Source organism: Orbicella franksi, chromosome 11 (genome assembly GCF_964199315.1).
Source record: "Orbicella franksi chromosome 11, jaOrbFran1.1, whole genome shotgun sequence".
NCBI lineage: Eukaryota > Metazoa > Cnidaria > Anthozoa > Scleractinia > Merulinidae > Orbicella > Orbicella franksi.
The window spans coordinates 27,449,168-27,473,294 of record NC_138155.1 but is presented as its reverse complement, the minus strand read 5'-3'; the positions used below and the strand labels follow the sequence as shown (position 1 = coordinate 27,473,294).

The window sequence follows — 24,127 nt, the reverse complement described above, 5'->3', positions numbered from 1 at the left end:
GCGTAATTTTAACAGGTTCGCTCTTTAGTGAATCAGAGTTATCAAAACTTTGTCGGTTGGCTGACTGCTACATGTGGTTGTCTCTTCCCTTAGAATTTAATATTGCAAGAATTTAATATTGCAATCTTATTCATTTTGTTCCGTTGCTCTTGTTCTTGTTCTCATGTGAATATAAATGTAACAAATAAAAAATCTTAACATTTGTTCTAGGGCTCGCATGACTCGTATGACTCGCATGGCTCGCACTGGCTCGCCCTTTGGCTCGCATGGCTCGCTGGCTCGCAGGTTTATAAAACTCCTGATTTATCCAGTTTTATGAAGCGCTTCAGTGAAGTAATCTGATTATAATAAAGTAATTTAAAAGGTTTTCAACAATTTTAGTTGATCGTATAAAGATCACATGGTCTTTCCTGAACATTTCCGAGGGTGCTCGGCTAAGGTTGTTGAGAGGTTACATGTAAGTCAGCAATGTCTTTGCAACCTATAAGCTTAAATATCTCTACACGTGGAACGAAGTGTAACGTCTTTGTCGTACAGGTGAAATTCTCGGAATTCACTACAGTTTTGAACCATTGAGTTTTTTAGGTTTCAAAATACAACAATACAACATTTACTAACTATCAGTTAAAAGTTTTTAAAGTAATAAAAATAATTTTAGACTTAGGTCTTAAGTTTAACTTGTGAACTTCATTGGAGATCGTTGAAGTGTTCACGCTTTGGTGAGTTGGAAAAGTTCTGGCTAACAAAGTATTAAGTTTGTAGTACTGCCGACTTAGGAGAAATCTCTAAAGTACTACAGGCATTAGGCTTATAAAGTACCTTCTCTTCCCGTTGTTGTTAAGCGTAGAATTGCTTTCTTTCCCGTGATGAGTAAGTTTCCTGACTGAATCGCAGCATTGAAGGACCTTCTGCAACTCTCCAAAGCAATTAGAAAACAGCGTTGTTGTCAAAACCCCAGCTTTCGTCAAGATGAACGTTTCTGTTATAGCTTGGACCATAAGAATGGTCATCTAGTTTTCAGAAAGGGTCCCAAAAAGGGAAATTCTTTCAAAATTTTTATAAAGTAAACACGTATTCATTCATAAACTGGCAAAGTAAACCATTGCCGCGTGCTCCCGGTCGCAGTGGCGGGAACTGTGACGTCACCCTCAGAGTATCGGTTACTAAATGGAAAACCTTGAATTTATACATCGACAAAAACATTCGTTCAAAACCTATCGTCCTTATGTTGAATGAAAAATATTGAAATGAAAGGTTTCCGACTCCGAATAGCTAACAGACAAATTACATATTTCTAGCCATCCCAGATGAGCCGAAAAAAACAAAAATTCTTCATCGGTCACGTGACTCTACGTGGAAAAAAAAGGTATTAGTTTCCAGTCTTCTTTGCAGCTATATTTTCCAAGATGGCGGCCATTTGAAACTTACAAGTGCAGGTTGCCTGACCGGGCAAGATCCGGCTTTTGTTTGCAGTTCCTCCACAGAGGGACAGAATATTCAACAGAATCTGTTGCAAGTCGAAAAGCTTTCACTGTGCAATGTGGTAATTTGGATTTCTTCCTGCATAACATCCCCTAGAACATTTAGTTTGCAAAATGAGCTCTCATTCAGCTGACAAGCTGAAGCGGCCTCAAATGGCTTTTGAACTATTCGAGTTGGTTGGATTGTTGCGAGTTCGTCCACGAGTATCTCAGCAACACTCTAAAGGTAAGCGAGGTTCTCTTTTGTTGATCAGAAGCGAGCTTCTCCATGCATGTGGTCCTGTCATTTGTAGCTGCACACTGCAGGCTAGGTGATGAGAATGCAGAAATTCATCATATTATAAATCTAGTCAATCAATATAAAAATAAATCTTCATAAACTGCAAAAAGTACAGACATTCACATTGGTACACATGCCCCCTTTCTCTCTCTTCCTTCTGCCTTTCTCCCCGTCCCTACTCTGCCTCCCTCCCCACTCCCCTCCCCACTTCCAGGTCTAGCCTTGTGGTTGTTTACATACTGTGCATCTTGAGTTGCAATAAACCTGAGAGATAATTTTCATGATATGGGTGTGTAATGCCATCTTTATTACAGGTTTTCAAAGGGTATTATATATATATATTTTTTTTCTTGATATATGAATAAAGATGGTGAATTTTAAGCTTGGTAATGAAATGTGAAAAGTGAAGTTATGAACATGACAAGAGTGTGGTACAAAGAAAAAATCTGAGTCCCTGATAGGAATCGAACTCGTGACCTCCCCAATACTGGGTGGGTGCTCCATCCACTGAGCTACAGGAACTCATGGAGAGCAAGGTCATTTAATTCAGTTCATATGTGACAGGCGTCCTGCATACTGCTAGGATTAGCACTGATGAAGTCATTGTGAGTATGATAAATGAATAAAGATGGTGAATTTTAAGCTCAGTAATGAAATATGAAAAGTGTTCACTGATCAACATGACACAAGTGTGGAACAAACAAAAAATCTAAGTCCCAGGTCCCTGAGTCCTGGGACTCAGATTTTTTCTTTGTCCCATGCTCATGTCATGTTGATCAGTTCACTTTTCACATTCATATTTTTTTCTTGTTTCCAGATGACATCAAAAGATTACCATCCATTCAACAGGCTGCTTGGCATGAGGACGAAAAGCACAGTTTGATGGTGTTGCTGTGTAGTAATGGTGAGTGTGTGGCTCCAGTGTGTGAGTGCAGGTAGACTACATAAATTCTGTACTAATTTCTCCCCTGCCTCCCTCTCAGGTAAACCATCTTCTCCATTTTGGGTCAAGAAATTTATTAAGCCCCACCTCTGACTTACCTCTCCCCTTACCTCCTTTGTATTCCTGTTTTTTGGTGTTTATGTAGGATCATTGTTGCTGCGTGGTGAAGAAAAAGGCACAGCCCCTGTGATCAAACAAGTTTCTTGGTTTCAGGTATTAGTATTTTTCTACATATATGCAATTACTATTCTGCCCTCTACCAATCCATCTTGATGTGGAGAAAACCTGACCTACAATTTTGAAATCTGTACTAACCTGTTAGCCAAAGGTTATCTTTTAATTTAAATATTATTCATTGATTTCACCACCCAAAACATGAGAAAATAGTTTAACAAGACATACAGTATGTAGGGTGGCCAAAAAGACCAGCAAAAAAGACTAGCCAAATAGAAATCATGTTGGTAATGTTGTGATTTAACACAGGGGAATGTCTTTTTATTTTCAAACAACCTGAACAATTAAAGCAATTTTTTTGCTCCCTTGGCAAAAAATTAGGGGAAACTGTTAAACTCATTTTTTTTGAACTTCTTCCCAATTTGTCAAACCAGTTTTTGTTCCTGTAGATGGTTTGAAAAATCAGGATAAAACTTTACTATGTCTTGCTGTTCTGTGTACTGTCATTAAAGGTTTCTAACCTTAAGATTTCCTTTAACTTCATTAGAATCCTGCCAAGTCTGTGAGAATGATAGCCATGGACCCATCAGGCTCATGGCTGATTTGTGCATGTATGGATTGTTCACTGTATATTGTACCAGTTGCTGAAGTAGTAAGGGTAAGATTTGATTCATCAGAAGTTACATTTATTTATCCAGTGGTCAGTCAGGTACAGGGGTTTCATTAACATTTTCAGCAGGAGGGAAACTGTTTTCCAAAGGTGGGCAAAACTTTTTGAACTGAACTTCTTTTTAAAAATACTTTCCTGTAGATGGTAAACCAGGTGGGCAAAATCATCCTCACAGTCAGTCAATTTGCCTGGTTCCCAGTCCTTAATGAAACCCTGGCAGGTGGGTTTGTATCATAGCAATGGTTGAGGAGAATAACTTAAATTCAGAGCCTTCTCACATTTCTGGCTTTTGTTCCATGCCGCTGAAACTGGAGTGGCCAGCCATGTGGTGCTTATCTTAGGGTTTCAGTATCTTGGAGGAACTAGGGGTACTTTTACTCCCCTTGAATAGATGCTAGGTCATCAGAGGGTTACCCCTAAGCATTAAATTTGATAACTAATACCAATTAGCTCTGGCTAATTTGTACCGTTAGTAGTTTTTTTTCTAGCATTTAGAGAGGAGGCCTCGCATAACATCTTTCTTTTTTCTTTTTGGTTTTTAGAGGAATTCCAAGATTTCTTACCAGTATTGGTCAACTGACGATATTACGCTGATCCTAAAAAATGACAGACGGGGTAATGAGCAGTTCTAATATTAAGCCTTGCGATAACAGTTTAACCTTCCACACACACTTAAAATATAACCTCAGTCTGTTTTTTATCTCCACCAGGGCTTCCATGTGGTTTAGTTTGGTGGCATACAGTGGATGACTTACACATTGGTGTCATCGGCACTGAGGTTTGTCTTGTTCATAAATGAACAAAATTTTGATTTTTTATTAGAGTGGTTTTCAATTGTTTGTTGTAAAACCAAAGCCAAAGTAATCAAGCTAGCCACCACTAAAGACACAGGCAATACAGTGAGCCAGTCAAAACTTGAAGTAACTAGATATAGCTCACGCAAAGTGTGGAAAAATGAGTACGAGTGGGTCACAACTGATTTGGTTGCTTTTCTTATTGGATGAAAAAGTGGCACGAGTTTTCTAAGCCAATTGTGTGGCGTAGTTGGTGCAAAACCAATTCCTGTTCTTTGCACTCAAATGAACTGCTATATAGCCGAGATTTTCAAAGGTGTCATGAGTCATTGCATTCAGATAAAGATATTAAAACAGCTTTCTGGCTATCACAAAGATGTGCATGTAAGGTGGAGCTGGCTTTATTTTTCTGGTGCATGGCTGACTTTACTCCCACAGTGCCTCTCTCCACCAAGGTGTATAAATGGGTACTAACAGAATTAATGCTGGGGGTTAACCCTGCAACGGACTTGCATCCCATCCAGAGGGAGGAGAAATACTGTTAGGCACTTCATGCTACAGAAACTGGACATACATGTAAACACCAGCCTGATGGACCACTGGCTCATATGCAGACTTTACTGTCCTACCTTTTAGGGAGTATCACATACCCTCTTAGGACATTATAAGTTAATCAATCAGCAATAGTTCTCATTTCTCTAAGTAACTAAACATCAGGTACATTTATTCCAGCTTGGAGAATTATTGTTTGTGGATCTGAAGCAGAAGATGATAGTAGCGTCTTGTGATGTCAAGGAGAGCATCACGTCAATAGAGTTGATGCAAGACAAACAACATGAGACAACTGCTCTACTGGTAATAATAACAACGTGCTTATATGACATGGTTATCCCTTTCAAGCTGTTTCTGGAACATATACCAAAATTTTATATTGCATTAAGACCAATGTTAGCCTTCTAACACATAATTAGACTGGATTCTGGGTTTTGTTTCACACCACTGAAAAATTTCAGCAACATGAAAGAAAAGCAAGAAATCTGTTTATGTTCACAGGCTAGACCTATGTTCACTTCTGCTACATGCTCATCAGTAATTTCCATCCTTCATTGTGCAAATGTATGATATTTTCTGTTTCTAATATGCAGATCAACACCATGTCAGGTAATACAGTTCAGATGCAGCTTGAGTACAAGTCAATGCGTATGGCAGGTTTTGAGCAGAAGAAGAGTCCATCCATGGCATCAGCTATGGGATACGAAACACTCAGCAAAGTGGCCATACCCATTGAGAGCGTGTTTCTGGGAATAGAAGATCTGCAGGACAAAATACAACCTATGTCAATTGCAGTAAGTTGAATTTAGAACCTTGGGTGTTACTGGACCTTTTTAATGATGTCCCACAATATCAACAAACACTTCTTCATAAAATTTGGTGTGTTTGGGGTCTCATATTTTCATGAGTGCAATGGATTCTTATATGAAACTTCGTATAGTTACTAAATTTGACATGATAAATCAAGAGGTGAGGCTAACTGTAGTTCTTGTTTGAATGAGAAAATTGGAAAAAGCGTGACAACATCAAAAAGGTCTATTTGTTGCAACATGCTCTTGAATCTCATCTTCACTACTTTCAATTTACATCAAGCCATTCAGTTATTAGTCTCTCAATCATTTAGTTTTGTTTTTTTCACTGTTTGTACATGTAGGAGACAATTATTTTAATTATAGTAAAAATATTAATAACATGTTTTTTTTCATTTTTTTATTCCACAGTCCTCTAGTGGTGCTAATCAGTTTTCTGTGCAGTATGCCAGAAATCAAGTGTTCATCGGGGCTCGTAATAAAAAGAATGATATTCTGGAGGTACAATTTAGAATAGACTTGTTATTATTGATAATTTGTTAAAGCCACCTTAATGTCACTTACTGATTCAGTTCTGACATCCTGTATTAACTGCTTAAACTCTCAAAAACATGACAAGTTTGTTTTGGTGTGTTAAACATTGCCCTGTATTTTTTTACACTGATTTTCACTCAATTTTTGAGAAATAACATATACAAAAATGTCAGTTTTCCTAGTGACATCTTTTTGTGGAATGTGAAACAAAAGATAGCCACTAGTTGTTATTAATGTACGTCTTATAATAAGTTTATAATCCCAATGGTTTACTGACCAACACCAACATTATTTCTAGTTTTATTTTTATTTTTAGTTATTATTATAATTATTTTTTTACATTAATTCTAGTTGAGATCCAGAAATGACCTGTATTACCCTGTGAGCAGAGTCTCCTTTGATCTTAATAAAATGTTATTTTTCCCAATTTTGAAGGTTTATGACATTGATGTAGAGAACTTGCCAATGTTTGTCTATCAACTGCCACCTGGGACAACAGATGTTTTATTGACTAACAGGGTGATATTTACTATCACTCACCAGGAACAGTCAGATGAGGTAAAAAAGTTTTATATTGACTGACTTTACCGTCAATATAATAATTATAGCTAGTTTTATGTCTATTACCTGGCTAGTATTACCTGGCTAGGCTAACTTCTTTCTGAGGATTGTTTATCTCTGACAGTAGATTAGATTACAGTAGGTTACATGCATGTACAATTCTCAATTAAGTAGCAATTGAGATTTCAGCTACACATTTGTACTTTCTCTCACATACATGTACATTCATCTATAGTAATATAATGCAAGGCTGTCATTAGAGGTTGTTACTGTTGAATATGCTTGATGGGTCCCTGATGTTAAGGTGACGAACTTACCTGTTGTTGATACACTTCACACACAAAGTAATCAAATGTTTTTACGGGTGTGAAGATCAAGACAACAGGTGATCCAAACCCTTCGAACAGGACAACCCTATAGTATTCACTTGTGCATACAAACTGCTACACTCTGACTCTATGGTATGACCTCAGTAACCATACATGTAAAAATTATACCTCCTCTATGTTTCTTATTTTGTGCAGACGTTGTTGTGTATTCAGGCCAGTCAGCTTGCAGAAACATCACTCTCAGTACCAAAATCTCATCAGGTGATTGATGCATTGTGGTAATTTTGCACAAATCAAAATAAGTTGTCACCAGCTTTTTTTAAAAATACCAAACTAATCTTTGGGCATCAGCATTCAATGTCAGCGAAGTAGTTTGAAATGAATTTTAAATGAAATTTAGGTCACAATGATAAATATAAAATATAAAAAGTTAATATAACATTTATTTACCCTGTGCAGTGTTTATAGCACAAAGGCTAGAAGGGCCGAGCAAACAACTGGACAAATAATTTAAATTGAACATAACATTGTTAAGAATTCCAATTGGCCGGTGGCAAACCAGTTGGCTATTTACAAGTGTGGCCGAGGATTTGAACTCAATAACAGTTTCAAACCATTTCAACCACAGTTCATATAGTGTGATTGTCCGGGTGAGGGTAGGTTTCTGCCAGTCTCACCAATGTAGGAAGCCTGGCAGTCGGAGCATTTGACCTTGTAAACTGCTCCCTATCTGTTGTTAGGTTCGTCCCTGTCTTTCACATTGGTCAGTAAGTGTCGTAACGTAGTTGTAGGTTTGTGGGCTACACGGATGTTGTAGGGCTGTAGGATCCGTGACCAATGTGAAAGACAGGGACGAAGCTAACAACAGACAGGGAACAGTTTACAAGATCAAATGCTCCGACTGCCAGGCTTCCTACATTGGTGAGACTGGCAGAAACCTTAACATGAGACTGACTGAACACAAACGAGCCACAAGAAATCGTGATGCCAACAATCACATTGCTGTACATCTTCAACTGACAAACCACAACATTGACTGGGACTCTGCTCATTGCTTAACCTGCAGTACAAACTATTTTCAACAACTGACTCTGGAAAGCTGGTACACTAACCTAGAACAAACGCCACTTAACAGATGTCAACAACTACCGGCGCCTTACAAACGACTTATTCATGACAGAAACGAAACCGACAAACAGACTTCCAACAGACCGACTTAATTTGACTAACAATAGACAGACCCAAAAACCGACCAATTTGACTAACAATAGAAGGATCGAAACCCACCAATGACTGATGACAAACTTTACACGAGTCTTTCAGCCAATACCATCATGGCTAAACTGACCAATCATGTTCAACGGACCAGACTTATAACATCATCGACTGACAAACACTATTCACTTGATTCTGAGGATGACTGCTGCTCAGGTTGTCGAAACGTCAGTCACCAACAACAGTTCTTTTCAGAACTACCCTCGCCCGGATGATCACACTATACGAACTACTGATACTCCTGGGTTCAAACCATTTACTACATTTCAACCACAGTAAACAGTTTAAATATTCTAATGTATTTCTCTGGTTATTTCTCCACAGAAGACAGAACCTAGCATTATCCAGACATTTGTACTTCCTCCTGGAGAAAGACTCATTGCCATGTTTCAACACTCAGAAGCAGTGGACAGCATCATCATTGAAGACACTCCTGATCGTTCTCAAACTCCGACTGGTTCTGGGTTGTCACACACTGTCGATGGCATGATCCTTGTCACCACCTCTGGTGTATTCCAGTGCCAGCCTAGAACATCACCCGAGAAACTGTTCCTAGAGCTTGCTGTCAGTAGCTCAGACACTTCAGCTGCAGATGTGTTAGCCATCACTTCTGGCCTTGATGTGAATAAATTATATGAGGTGGGTATGTCATTCATCCATTCATCTTGAGTGCTACATGTAAAATATTGAAGTTGAGTTAAGTAAATAAAAATTATAACTCAAGCCTACAATCCCAGTCAAAAGTGTTAACACAAACACTTCTTCCTTTGTTTCCTACTCCCCATCTCAATGTTGAGCTCTCAAACAGGTTGTACAAACTATCATTATCCACAAAGAGTTTAACAATACATTAAAACATTTGAGTCAGTTACGTGTTACAACTAGTTTTGTCTGCAAATATAGGTGGATGCAAAATCCTAATACCTAAGTTTGAAAGTAAAGTGTTAAATATTGACTTTATTTCAGATGGCTGGTGATGAAGCATTGACTAATGAACAATATGAACATGCACTGGAACTCTATCATTTATCCAAGGTAACTTAATTACATGGAATTTTTTAATCCACAAAAGACATTAAAACTGATGAGTTCTGTTGAAACTACCCACTGAGAGCAAGGAACCATTCTGCGATTGATGGAGTGACATTTTATAACATTTTGTCGCTCATTAAACAATGAACATTGCTCCTAAATTTTTCAACACCATTACTGTAAAGTCTGGTAGTGTAACTTAATGTATTTGCACTCATGTTTAACACTTGAATCGTGACTTTTTATTATGATATGCAGTGCTCATTTGAGAGACGTGTTGCTCAATTTGCTAAACATGGAAGGGTAGCCGATATTCTTGCCTATCTTCAACAGGTATTTGAATATTGTGCGGTACCTATATAGTTATTTTTTGCCATTTAATGCTATTATAACTGTGATATATAATGGTAGTGAATTTGGAGTACTGGTGCTGCATACATTGATAATTCTTCATCAAAGTTCTGAAAGTGGATGACATGCCAGGTTATCACAGGCTACTTCCCAGCATTCTGTCAGGCTACCCCAGTACCCATTGCTGCACTACGGTACGCATTTATACTCCTGGGTGGAGAGAAACACAGTAAGAGTAAAGTGTCCTGCTTACCCATGGCCAAGAACACAACACATTGACCTGGCCGGGGCTCAAATCTGGACTGCTCACTCCAGAGTCTAGTACGCTATCCATCCGTCTGCTGCTATTCCCTGGAACACTTCAATGTAGCCCTAATAGTACAAATCTTCTTTATGAGATTCTTTATTATGTAATTTCTAAGGTTTGTTTAAGCACCAGCCTGTTTCTTATTAAAAGCTGTATGTTACTGGTACAAGGGGTGAAAACTTTCAGATGGGACCATTAATGATTGTGCACTATTCTTTCCATTGATTTTTCAAGGCATTGAGTAAGTATGGTGATGTGCACACCGCTGAAAGGAAACAGTTGTCCAATCTTACTCTGTTCTGCTTTATACAACAGGTAAGATGTAAAATCCTTAGCACCATTGAATACACAGAAAGTAAAAATTCATCTAAATGATAACTGTATCAAACCAACATCTCCTTAAAAACTCCTCACACAAAAAAAATCTAGCTCCCACATTTTCTTGCTTTAATAATGTTTTCACAATCTATTTTTTTTAATTCTCATTCCTCACTTGATATATGTTTCTGGAAGAGAAATAAGTTTTATATTTTTCATGATGACTGACATTTTCAACTATCTTACGTTTACAGGTTTTGGAGAGTAGTGGTGATCCTATCCAGCAACAAACACTTTCTGAGGCATTTAGGTAAAAGCTTCTTTCAACTTACAACAAAACTGAATGTATTTTTCAACATTCATTTGGTAGAGATACCAACCTAAAAAAATTGAAATTCATGAGATCACCAATTTTATCTTCTCGACCCTCAAAAACATTGCTAAAAGTAACTGGAGCTTCACCGATTCAAAAAGCATTAAATATTTCAAAATTTCCTCTCAAAAATGCAAAACAATTTGGCTAAAATAAATGTGAAAAATGTTGTTTACTTACTTTCCTTTGCATGGGGGACATTTTGTGGCCAGTACGGGAGACCAGGAGATCCGGTCTGAATCTGGGAGACTCCTGGATCCAAGAGAGTTTGCAAAGATGTATTAGGTGTACTTAGGAACTGAGTAACCTGATTTAACATGTGCTTTTCTTCTTCTGTCAGCCAATTCCTGAATGATAATTTTGATTATGACGAGGTGACTGCTTTGGAACAATTGTCAGCATATGGTCTTAAAAGTTTGATGTTTGATGTAGCCAAGGTAAAATTTAATATCCTCTCCCAAGCAATAATTTGCAGAAAGATAAAATTCTGCATTTCGCACAGGATCCAGTAGTGACAGGTGCCCTTCAATACATTTGTGTGCTAGTAATCTATGTAAAATCATGGCAATCTATTTTGTGTTTGGAGACAAGTTCATGGTTGTTAGTTTATTTGATCATGAAAAATATTATTAAGTTGGAGATATGGCACCGCCATGATTATCCTCTCAACCTCTTTACAAGCATACACATCAGCTTTTTTTCTTCTAATCTTCACTCACATTTTGTAGTAAAATGTTAATGATGCATACTAGCAACTATGAACACAATGTACAAGACTAAGTTATGTAGGTTATACAAAGTGGCGATTGAAGTAATGTTAAATAATCCCAACAAGAACTTTTTATTCAACAGGCAAGAGGCTTAATGCCTAAAACCTTGGAGATGTTAGCACAGAAAGGACAGTTTCACCTCTCATCTGAGCTTCAGGCCAAGTTAGCTTCAAGAGGATTCACAGATATCATCAGTAGAAGTGCCCATGGTGAGAGAGAACTGCTAAATTACCAAAACATTTACTCATCATTGATACACTCCTTGGAATTCTTTTCCATACTTTTACAAACAGTTTCAAGTTCGTCTGAAATAATGCAAAATAATTTAGAACCCTGACATGTTCTTACAAATCATTCTTTTATTACAGCTGTAGTACCAGGTATATGAAATTGGCAAATTGTATTGACTTGATTTATGAACAAATTATTTGTGATTATTTTCCTAATCCATTCGTGTCCACCACTTCAAACGTTTTTGTGTCTGGGAGGGGGAGGTGGGTTGTTGAACTATTGTTGAACTTTTAGTTTTCATCCAAAGCACGTGCTGTATGTTATGGCATTGGTACTGCTTTAGTTGCCTTTACAACTAAATTGCCCTCTTCGACTGTTGGAAGTAAATTATTATAAATTATTTACTTTCATGGAGTAGGCCATAATTTATTATTAATATTATTTAATCATGGACATGTAATTTTTAGGTGCCTTTATACAGTGTATGGATCCCCAAGAAGTTGTCATCTTTTTGTTGTCAAAGGTAAAAGGAAATTTTGTCTTCTTTTTAAAAGAGATTTGCATTAAATAAACTGGCCCAAGCCAAGCTTTATGAAGGCAGGACAGTTCAAGCTTGATTGTTATGTTACCTTGCAGCCAGAGACTATCCTCAGTCATATGAAATTCCTTCTATCTCGCCTAACATCACTGAATGAAGAAAGTTTGGTGCACATCGCTCGTGTTCTGGATCCGTCTCGTCCTTCATTCAGATCTTTGGCAAGTAAAGTGAGACCTCCAAGACAGAGGTAACACTTGGAAATAAATAGTTATTTACCAGTTAGGATATGATTTATTAGACATTATAAACAGGGATGCAGAGTGGCAATAAAAGCAAAGGTTATGACAATACATGTATGAAATGGTTTTGAAAGTCCGGAGCAGAGGAGCGTTGCATGACGATATAAATGACGGCTGTGTAGGAGTCTATATTTATACCTTGAAGAAATGTGAGTGTCTGACATCTTAACTAACTGGTTCTGTGACAAAGGGAAGACAGTGATGATGATGGTCATGGTGATCATAACACGAAAGATAGTGATCAATGATCATGGCAGTTGTTCTTGTAGCTGAGACCTTTAAATCAGAGTACATTAGACTATACAAGAGTGAGTTTAAGCATGACTTATGATTATGCTTTTGATTGATTATCACATATCACACCAATGTCATAATGATAGTCGTCTAGTCAACTGGTCTCCAACAGGGGTAAGTGAGGACTCTGCAAACTTAGCTGAATTGAAATTTGAAGGTCTTACTCGTACTCAGTCTTGTACTTGTGCTACCTAAAGGTTCTTAATGGTGATTATAATTCATCAACAATAGTTATTCATAGCAATTAATAATTAAATTGAGGTTATTAACTTAAATATTGTGTTTCTTTTAGGACTGCTTCTGGCAGCTCAATCAGTTCTCTGATTTCCATGGAAAGTACGATCAGCCTTGGACATGTTAGTTAGAATTTGCTCCATTTTCCTAATAATACCCTGAAGTAAAAGAGATCTTTTTTATTGTTAGTTCATAATTCATCATTTCTAATATTATTTTATGACTATTCTTTGTTTGTGATAATACATTGTTTGTGGCTAGTCTGATGCAGCACTTTCAATTCGTCCAACCAAGGGACTCCTTAGAGACCTCTCTGCTTGGCAAATTCAACTTCTATTGTCAATATTTGTCTTGATCTTAGGAGGATAACATCAAACAGCCTACTCTGCAAGATCTGATTGAACTGTTTTTATGCTCTCTTTTGGTGCTAAATCATCTCAGAAATGACAAGCTAGATGCCATGGCAAGGTGTGTTTGTAGTTCTCCTTTAATTGACAAGAATTATATTCCTCTTCATACATGTACTGTACATGTGAGATTGATGATGCATTGGTGTGCAGGCAAGTGACGAGAAAGAAGAAAATAATTAACTACTCTGAAGTAAACGTACATAATGAAAGAAATGTATAATGCTGAAAGATGAAGAGAATGTGACAGACAAGACTAACACCTGTTTTATCATTCTCTTTAGAGTTTCGGCAATTACATGTGTTTGTGGAGGAAATCAGGATTCAGAAAACAGTTTTGGAAGAAAGAGGGTAACTTTTATTTTAAGTAATTATGTTATTAGTATTTTATAATAATAATAATGGTAGTAGTAATTGACGCCAGAAGAGGGTGCTTTTTTAAAGAATTTTAACCATTTATGAGAGGACTGTCGCATACAAGTGGAAAGTAACAAGTTAGCCTGTATAGGATACCTTGAGAGATACTAATTTCTTTGGCATGAAGGAACTACGGTCAAATCATTCCATCCTCCCTCGGATGGGTAAGCAAAATGACTGCTCCTCTCACAGTGCACTGCAGTAGTTGAGTACATGTATTTTGTCCATGAACTATGACTCCAGCCTACACCCAAACTTAGACCATTTGATATGGACTTCAACATCATTAGGCTACTGTGCCTTCCACTTAATAGCTGTATGAAACAACAAGTAACTAATTACTGCTAAGTTTCTTAAAGGACCCTAGGCAGCCAGTCTGCCATTTTTTATGCCATTGAAATTATTGATATTGCATGGTGAAGCAGAATCTTAATTGCTTTACTCTAAGTTGTGTTTCTGAAAGTATGTTTGATTATCTTAAGTAGTTTCACAGTGATTTCCTTCTTTCAACATGCTCTGAATAAAACATAATAGCCAAACTCTCACATGGAGACAAAAACAAAGGTGTAAGTACATTGCTGACTTAAGGGCCCTTTAAGATATATGTTTTGACCCTCTCTAAACTGAAGGTCAGTGGAAATGAATCTCAATATAAGAACTGGTTGACAGACTGTTGTTGTATTTGGCCATGGCAGGAAAGTACAGTGGAGTTTCTGTGCAGGCCAGTGAGGCTGTCCTGTGGTCAACAGCACACAGCTGTTGTTAGTTCATCAGGGGATGTTTACACATGGGGACGATCTCAGAAAGGAAGGTAAATATTAGGCTGTAAGTAATTTACAACAAACATATGGCATGTTAATGTTTAAATGCTTCATTTCCTTTGAGAGTCCATTCTTTCCTCCTTCAGCCTTCCTCCTGGTATAGGGCAATTGATGAGGGTTCACAAAATGGCTGGAAATCAGTCCTAGTTATCTATGATGAGGAAAATTCTTATTGATTATTTATGTGAACATCAGGATTCCAATTTAAAGTAAAGATTGCTTCTATAATCATGAACAAAATTTCAAATCATAATCTTTTTATTTTTTCAATTTTTCAGTCTAAAGTTATATTCTAAATGTTCGAAATATTTTGTTATGTTTCAACAAGTTATTAATGTTCATTATTGTATGTCTTGTGTTTGTAGCCAATATAATGAGACCTCTGATTAGCTAATTCTGGGGCATTATGCTCCCACAATACCCACAGGCTGACTATGGCCTGCAAAAACAAAGCAAAAAGCCTTATAATAAACAACTTATTAACCTTGAATGTTCGTTAGGTCTCTTTTGGAAAATCTTAAACCTCGGCCTAATGCCATATTGACCTTGCTGTCGCTCAGTCAATACGGCAAAGTCTTAGCAACTAAGACTTTGCTGTATTGAAAATCTCAAACTGTTTGAGATTTTCCTGTAAAGACTTCACCCTTGGTTAATAAGTTGTTACAAACTGCTCATTGTTTGTTTTTTCACTACAGGCTGGGTCATGGGGATATTATTGAGGAAGAGGGAAAATCAGTTCCTTTTCGGGTAGAAATTCTCCACATGCACAGGTCGGTAAAGGAATGCTGCTATCAAGAATTTTGATGTCTTTTGTACACTAGCAGTAGACCATTGCAGGACTATCCTCACCAGCAAGACTGTGTTGCTCTAGACAACCTTGCTGAGGATACTCTTGGGTTCAAATCATTTTAGAGAATTTTTTGAATGATTTTGAAAAGCTGAAACAACCAAGTCAGGAGAAACATGTGTTCAAAATGTGCTTGGCTTAAAAATGGTGTTTCTTGTAGGATTAATGTGTTGTCAGTAGCTTGTGGAATGGAACACACATTGGCATTGTGCTCTGATGGGGTAAGTCTTACTAGCTTACTGTTTATTGACCTATTTTCTCCAAAGAAGGCCTGAGTTCAGAATCAAGTAAAAAGTTCAAATGTTAATTGTGACATCTTGGAAAAGTTCACTGTACTATGTGAAAGTGCTGCTCAGTAATTAAATGATCACATACCAAATTTCAACCTACATGCACATTAAATAATTATCACTAACCTCTCTCTGTGTGTTATGGTTACGTTTGACTCTTTCCATCCTTTCAGGTTTACTCCTGGGGGTCATCTGAATATGGGCAGGTATGTACACTGTACTGCAAAAACACAGGACTCTCTGTACCGAGAAGAAGTGTTTGGAAATGACTGACTTTTATTAAAGATAGAAAGAAAGAAACTTGATGTGACTGAAAATGCTGCTTCCAATGTTGTGATCGGTGATAGACACTACAGAGGTTTTTGTAGTCTGATCTAATTTTCCTTTCTGAATTCTCTGTCCACCTTCTTCAATAAGTCTGATGAAGGTGGACAGAAATTCAGAAAGGAAAATTAGGTTGGACAAAACTTTTTTTTTAAAAAGAAACTTGACTTTACTGACTTTTTAATTTGTGCATCATTCTCATTTTCAAGCTTGGCCAGGGTGACACCCAGCAACAGACCAGACCTGTCTATATCACAGAACTGTCAGACAAAAAGTGTATAGCAGTCATGTGTGGCCACTACCATTCCTTGGCCCTGTCGGCAGATCACAGGGTGTGGTCATGGGGCTGGGGTGTACATGGACAGTTAGGAGTGGGTAGTATTGAAGATGTACTGCTGCCGACACATGTAACATCACTGGATGAGTATGAAGTCACTAAATTAGCAGCGGGATACTCACACAGTGCAGTGCTAACAAGTCAGGTTAGTAATTCAATCATTACCATACACTTATAGTAATCAACATCTGATTTCTCCTTACAGTGTTAATACATTATCATGCAGGCAAGTAATGAGAATAAAGAAAATCGTCAACTAGAGGATATTGCCCTGATGAGCAAGTTAATTCTCAGAACTAGCATTGAATGCCATGGTTTGTGTAGTGTGATCATCTAGTTCTGAAAATGACTGTTGTTGGTGACACCAAGTCACTTTCAACAGTTCCCACACACAGCTGGGAGCCATGCCAAGCCGAACCATGCATCCTGACCTTTATTAACATAACAACATAACTGTCTTACCAGGGCACAAAAAAAGTGGCTAGAGAATAAATTCACTGCAACTTAATAGATTCTAAAAATACTTCACGGGTTGGTGGGTGGGTGGGGCATGTCAGGCAATGGCCGATTGCAAAACAAAAACTGAACCTTGTACAAGCCACATGACCTGAAACACCCCATACACTAATGTACTCAGACTCCCTGCTGTATGTGAGAAAAAACCTTTTCTGCTTCATTCATTCCTCAGCCAGCAGAAAACAATACGTCTTTCAGAACTACTCTTACCCAGACGATCACACTTCACGAACTACTGATACTCCTGGGTTCAAACCATTTACTATTAACCACAGTGTATGAAAATCAGTGAGAAGAATTTATATTTTTAACATGTTACAAAGAGTGAAAGTAAATGAATAAATATTATTTTTATAACTGTTCCTATTGCAATTAGATTGTATTATTATTTTTCAGGGACACGTTTTCACTTTTGGAGGAGGTATGTAATTAATCCAGTGAAACCGAAGCAAAATTTCTTAATTTGAAATCTATTCATTGTGCATTAAATTTACTTTAATTTGGTCAAAAATGGTAAAAGCAGTGTGATTTTCATTATGAAAGAAATATGAAACAATAAAAAAATACAAATCAAACTGGTTCTTGAGATTTTAAATCAAACACAAATTTAAATCACGGCATATAGATTTTGACAAAATGCTAGTGAAATTGTTTCTTTATTTCACCAGTCATAAGACACCAGTCCTATAACACTTGATTACCTGTTAATATCATTGGTGGCAAATCATGCATGCAATCTTGGATGTTTTACTTGTTTAAACTGTATTGAGAAATTTGACTCCAAACCCATTTGTCACCCATGATATTAAATATGACATTGATTTTGATTTAGGCTTATATGGTCAGTTAGGAGTAGGAACGAATAGCAAGCAGACTCTTCCCATGTTTGTGAAAGCATTGAAGAATGAGAAAACTTACTTGATTTGCTGTGGATCCTTTGAAACTGTGAGTAATCTTTCATAAAGTAATCTGTCTTTAGTTGTGTTTATAATTCAAGTCTTATTAGCATCATCAAGTCAAACATAAAGTGGTAATTAACTTTTTTCCTCACCCAGCTGGCTGTTACAGAAGATCAGAAAATTTTTAAGTGGGGAAGAAGTCCACATTTTTTCAGATATTATATGGTGAGCAGAAGTTTACCCAAGTAGTGCCATGTTTTTTTGTGTGTGTGTTGTTGGATTTAATTTGTGATTTAGATGCCTTGTAGAATGAGAACAAGATTTCTATAAAAATTGTTCCCTCTGTTATTATCCTATCCTTGCCTTCGTGGTACATGGGTTTGAAATCTGCTATCCTTATACCATATACTTAGGCAGCTCAATGTTTTGTGTTAAATTTTAGCGACAAGAGTATCGATCAAAGCGTTCCACGCAGACAACTCTTCCATCCAACACAGTGTCTCACCGGTTACTCCCTGTGCTGATGGACTGTGCCTTTTCATCAAGAATTAAAGATGTGAGTGTGTTCTTCTTGAAGTTCTAACTGTGATTGGCTTGTTATTTCTCCTTACAATGTCAATACATTGCCAAGCAAACAAGTAATAAGAATCCAGAAAATATTCAACTTGGGTGTAAAAAAGGAAATGTGACAAGGAGAAGTTTTGTTCACAGTGAAATAGAAATCAGGGAAGAACATAATTACATATTTTTTTGGTCATAGTAAAGTCAAAAGTGGTCTAAGTTGACTTTACCAGTACATTTCTACCATGGTTGATGAAGTACTAATTAAAATTTATTTTAGTGAAGTTTCTCAAAATTTTGTAATCTGAGGTTCTGGATTCACCTATATTCTCCCTGAAGTATTGGTACTCAATTGGCATGCTAAGGTTACACCACAAAAACTTTGTTTTTATTATCAATGGATTGATAAAGACAAGCACATGGTACACATGTGGGAGGCGTGGTGCCCTCATGGTTAGTGCGCTCATCTCAGGATCGAGCAGTCTGGGTTCGAGCCCTGGCTGGGGACATTGTGTTGTGTTCTTGGGCAAGACACTTTACTCTCACAGTGCCTCTCTCCACCCAGGTGTATAAATGGGTACCGGTGCGTGTAGCCCTGCGATGGACTAGTATCCCATCCAGGGGAGAGTAGAAATACTCCTAGTTGCTTCATGCTACAGAAACCGGGATAAGCTCCAGCCTGGTGGGCCACTTGGCTTGTATGCAGACTTTACCTCCTTTTACATGGTAGACTTAGACTATGATAAGAAAAAAAGAAGGTCTTCAATAAAAGCAACATTCCATTTACTTAAACTCTGTGTTTTCAGGTGTGCTGCGGTAATTGGCATTACATGGCGCTGATGGAATCAGGTCAAGTGTATAGCTGGGGATACAATGATCATGGACAACTAGGGCTTGGCAGCAAAATGGAGTCCCAAGTATGTAACTCAACAGTCCACCCAAACCCTGCCTTGATTAGTTTTGTTACTCCCTCCAATCTGGAGTCAAATGCATTACTCATTATGCAACAACAGTCTTATGATGGATTCCACTCAAAGTTCGAGCAATAAGTGCAAATATTATTTACTTAAAATCTGCTCACAGGACAATAACTTTTTAAATACTATTTAAAACACCTCACTGTAGTTTATTTCTCTAGGTGACCCCACAATTAAATCCCTAAGCATTCTCAAGAAATTTAATGTCAAACCTTGTAAGAATGCTTAATGCGTGTGTTATTCTGTTTTCAGCTAATGCGAAACATCTGTTTTAATTGAAATATTGGATAACTTCAAGTTCAATTTTCTCTCAAGGGGTCAGTGTGAGAGGTTAAGTTTCGATAAGATCTTCGTACCTTTATTCAAAATATTAGCATGCTATGAGGTTTTTTTGGTAACTTTATTTTTGCCTTTGTAGTTTGAACGTTAGTTACAGAAATCATCCTAATGTAAAATAATTTAAGAGTTATGTATAGTTATCATAGTTACTTTACTTATAGATGACTCCAAGACTACTCCACAAACTCTCTAACAAGTGCATTACAACAATCAGTGTTGGTGCAGAGTTTTCTGTTGCTATGGATACTGCAGGTTATGTGTGGGTGTGGGGCCGAGCTGACTCAGGACAGGTAAGTATCAAGTCTTTCACATGAGCACAACTTTGAAATGAGTTTTCCTTATAGTCTATTGTTTTTTGTTGCAGTTTTTAATTCTTAAGTTTTAGTGTTAAATTTTATCATCATCATCATCATCACCACTACCATCTTCACCACCTCCACCAACACCACTGGTGCCATGTACATCATCTTCACGATCATCATCAGCAGGATCATCTTGGTTATTGTCATTGTCATCCTCATCATTGTCGCCGTCATCATCATCATCATTATCATCAATTTATTAGATATCATCATCATTGATTCTTAATGGCAATTGTGCAATTCATGAGGCCTCCTTTTCTCTGACCTTAATAACCTAACAAACATAATAAAGACCCTGGCAGTCAATTAAGTTCATAATAGTCATAATTCATGTGCACTGTTTTTACCACACCAGTAGCTGCCTCATGACGATCCTTATTTTACCTTTATAACAGCTGGGATTAGATTTTGGTACTATCGGTGTTGGCAAAAAAGAAGTTTCTATGCCCTGTCAGTTGACCAGTCTTCCACCATTAAATAGAAAAGCCTCCATCTCAAGTGAGGTATGACCTGTGACTTATTAATTAATAATAATAAATACTTTTTCATTCTGTTCTAATGTATTTTCTTGGCTTCCTTTATCAGATCACGATTATCAGTGGAGGTTTGATTACCAGAAATTGAGTGATTTATTTTAAGATTGTAACTGATTGATTCACCAGTCATGTTGATATTTTTCTTTAGTTAACTTTTGAGTGATGTTTATTGCTTTTTGTTTCTAGCATTCATTGAGATGTGATCTGAGTACAGATGTGGATATTGAGTGGGATTTACCAGATCTTTCATCAGTTGGTAAGAGTTTCCATGGTCTGTTCTGCATCGGACCGAGTTTGGTCCAGATAAAGGTACATTTTCTAGGTCACCCACAGAACATGTTTCTGTTGCCATTGCAGGTAATAAATTAGTGCCTTATGGTAGAGAAGCTCTTTCCATTGCCTTGCGTCAACTCAGAGATCGTTACTCAACACAGCCAATGCTCAGGTAGATATGTCCAGGTTTTAAAGTGGTGTTTAATCGATTGTGTTGTACACCTCGTTCTGTTGAAGACCTTTGTTTCCTAGTTCTTCTCATTGTTGTGATCACCGAAATGAATGCTCATATGTTGCCAATATATTCTTAGATGTAATATTTTTCTCTGTTACCAAAGGCATTGTTTGGATATCAGGGATTATCTTGCGGCAGCAGTCATTTATGAAACTGTGGGTGACTGGCCTCAGGTAAATATCAAAATCAAACTATCAACACCATATGTCGCATTTTTGTCACACTGAATGTAATCAAGTCCCTGTAGAAATAACAATGAAAGTAAAACTTGTTACTTTCATTCAGTTAACTGCAACATAACGAGGGATTCCAATAATTGACAAACTTGAAAAAATTATCCCAGCAAACAGACCTGATACATGCATGTGTAGTTCAGAAGTTTAAGTGAAACACTTTTCTTTTTGAAGGTTCTTGGATACAGTTTGAGATTCCTGAATGATTGTTTCACCTCTGCATCTTGTGATGAAACTATAGGCAAACTTCTTTCATCAGCTCTGGATGTTATGCATCACATAGTCAGGTAAAAAGAAAAGAAGTTTGTACATTTGTTATCTGACATGTTTCAGTTCAATAAGGTAATTATTCTTTCTGTTTTTGTTTATCATAATAAATTTATAAGTCTTTATGCACCCTCAGAAAATTCACAGACACTCAAAACAGTGATGAACAATCAACCCAACAGACTGTGTGGTTTCTACAAGAGGTACTTTGAACATTCAAATATCTTTTGAATTTTTTCTAATTCTTATTTTTTCCCTTGTGGGTACATTGGTTCATTTTGAAATGCTATTTTTGACAGCTCTTGCAGTTCTGGCATCACAATAACTTGCCCAGTAGCAGCTTGGAGTGTTTCTTCTCTGAATACCTGGACATTCTCGGCTATGCTCTTAGTTTGCTTCTGATCAGGTATTTCTAAGTATATGTTGTCATGTAGGGCATTAAAAATACTTATGTATTATAAGTAACTAAGTGTGATGCATCATGAACCAGTGAACTATATTCTGGATCAAGAAATCTTCAGTCAAGCTTGTTTGATCAGGAAACGTTATTTGCAATGTGAAAAACAAAATAGCTTTCTTGAAGGCTCTTGACTTGTGCGCCAGCACGTCTCTTGGCTTTGCTGCTTGTGTGTCTCTCAGGGCTCATGCCCCCAACCCAACCATAAGAGACTGCTTAAAGGCTTGTCTGCAAACTATGGTAGAGCTTGGAGCAGCCAGCTTACTTAAGCTACAGAACAAAACCACAGCTAAGAAAAGATATTACGTATTACAATAATATTGTTTTTGATTTTTAGGGATCGTTTCCTTTCCCCAACAAGCATGCTGGATCCTGAAGAAACAGTTGCAAAAGAAACAAGTCAAACAATGCTGCCATTTAGTGCTGAATTTTTTAACAAAATCATAACTCATGTGGTGCATCAGTTACAGGAACAAGATCTGGGAGAAGAATATACCTCAGACTTAAAAGCAATTCTTATGCAGTACAGCAGCACAGAAGATGCATCTGATACCAAGGATGAAATGTTTGCACAACCTTTTGCACAATTAGATGCTGGTGTGCAGCTACAAGAATTCCGCACAGCACAGAAACATCTCTGGCAAGAAATCCTGGACAATATTAAGAAGGATTTGGACAGACACCCATACATTGCATTGTCCATGACTGCTGCTGCTACCATTGCATCAGCAGCAGTCTCTCAGCAGCGAGTTTGGAGGGGTGAGGGGGAGGTGATGTTTGAGCCACAAGCTGATGTTGTGTTGTTTACATGCAACCATCACTTTCCCAGAGTGTATTTCCAAGAATTCATCCTGCCAGAATTCCAGCAAAGGATGTCTGAGTTAGTTCTTCCTTTGAAGCATACTACAAAACTGTTGTTGAAGTGTTACAGCAGAGAGGAGGGGTGTCTACCAACTGCCTGTCCGATCTGTGTGTACAACTCGATCAGAATGGAACAAGCCGAAATGACTGTAGAACAAAATGGAAATAGTGAAAGCATACAAGCCAAACCATGGGATATTTGATTTCTGTCAGCTGAGGAAATTCTTGTGTTTTAAGATTTGGAAGGAAGAATCTGATAAACAAGTTACAATAATGTAGATGAGAAAATCTGTGTTACAACATTCTTTGCCCAGGCTCGGCAAAATTCCCCTTGCTTTCTTTAATGAGCTTCCGTCACTAAGCCACATTAATGTACGGGTAACTTCTCATGCCCAGCTACTGGAATTACCAACACATTGTGTAACACATTGAAAAGTAGTCATATATCCTTATAGATGCTTCATATGCAACATAAGCTAATAAGGCCCTTCAAGATGCTAAAAAAAGAGAGAAAATCTTGCTTGTGTACTATAATCCATATTTTCTGATAAACCATAGAATGATATGTTGCTAGTACCATCAGAAGAAAGAACCTCAACTGTTATAACAGAATACTAATGATTTATTAATGCATTACAGCTGTAGTTGTCAGTGGCATAATGATTTTAGTTTTATTAAAAAATTAACAAGTACAAGTGTTATTAGAATTGGTGCAAAGTAATTTTAATCATCAAAATATTTTATAGCTGCATTTTTTGCTCGTAAGAAATCAATATTAATTAATAAAATTATTTCAAGTTATTTAGAACATTGTCTAGGAATCAAAAGGTGTTGCTGTATATAAAGAAAATCTCGCAGAATGGTAACTTATAAATAGGAAAAGACAAAGAAAGGATTATTTTGAAAGATATCTTATAATATGTAGCTATTAACAGAACAGTGTTCATAATATTGTTATCACGATGGTACGTGTATCACACATGCATCGTTTTTGAAATAAAACAGGAGTGAAATCATTC

General features: G+C 37.2%; 1 protein-coding gene across 2 annotated transcripts; it reads left to right on the top strand.

Annotated features, from left to right (window-relative positions):
- Window positions 1-1,405: 1,405 nt before the first annotated feature.
- LOC145460541 (uncharacterized) lies at window positions 1,406-24,032 on the top strand. 2 transcript variants are annotated; one of them, XM_081445379.1, is made up of 42 exons: window positions 1,406-1,707; window positions 2,579-2,665; window positions 2,850-2,917; window positions 3,426-3,536; window positions 4,091-4,163; window positions 4,259-4,326; window positions 5,075-5,197; window positions 5,488-5,688; window positions 6,115-6,204; window positions 6,673-6,795; window positions 7,323-7,388; window positions 8,727-9,041; window positions 9,369-9,437; window positions 9,693-9,767; window positions 10,327-10,407; window positions 10,665-10,720; window positions 11,124-11,220; window positions 11,636-11,762; window positions 12,252-12,307; window positions 12,421-12,569; window positions 13,208-13,271; window positions 13,511-13,617; window positions 13,841-13,907; window positions 14,669-14,784; window positions 15,490-15,564; window positions 15,802-15,862; window positions 16,105-16,137; window positions 16,465-16,737; window positions 17,505-17,529; window positions 17,941-18,053; window positions 18,164-18,232; window positions 18,450-18,563; window positions 19,375-19,485; window positions 20,046-20,174; window positions 20,642-20,749; window positions 20,969-21,038; window positions 21,140-21,227; window positions 21,394-21,463; window positions 21,698-21,810; window positions 21,927-21,993; window positions 22,090-22,196; window positions 22,585-24,032. In XM_081445379.1, exons 1-42 carry the CDS (start codon window positions 1,596-1,598, stop codon window positions 23,309-23,311), a joined length of 4,854 nt encoding a protein of 1,617 aa, XP_081301505.1. In that variant the 5' UTR covers window positions 1,406-1,595; the 3' UTR covers window positions 23,312-24,032. The 2 variants fall into 2 exon arrangements, with proteins under 2 accessions (XP_081301505.1, XP_081301506.1); XM_081445380.1 differs by having other exon boundaries at window positions 22,712-22,843.
- The last annotated feature ends 95 nt before the right edge of the window (window positions 24,033-24,127 follow it).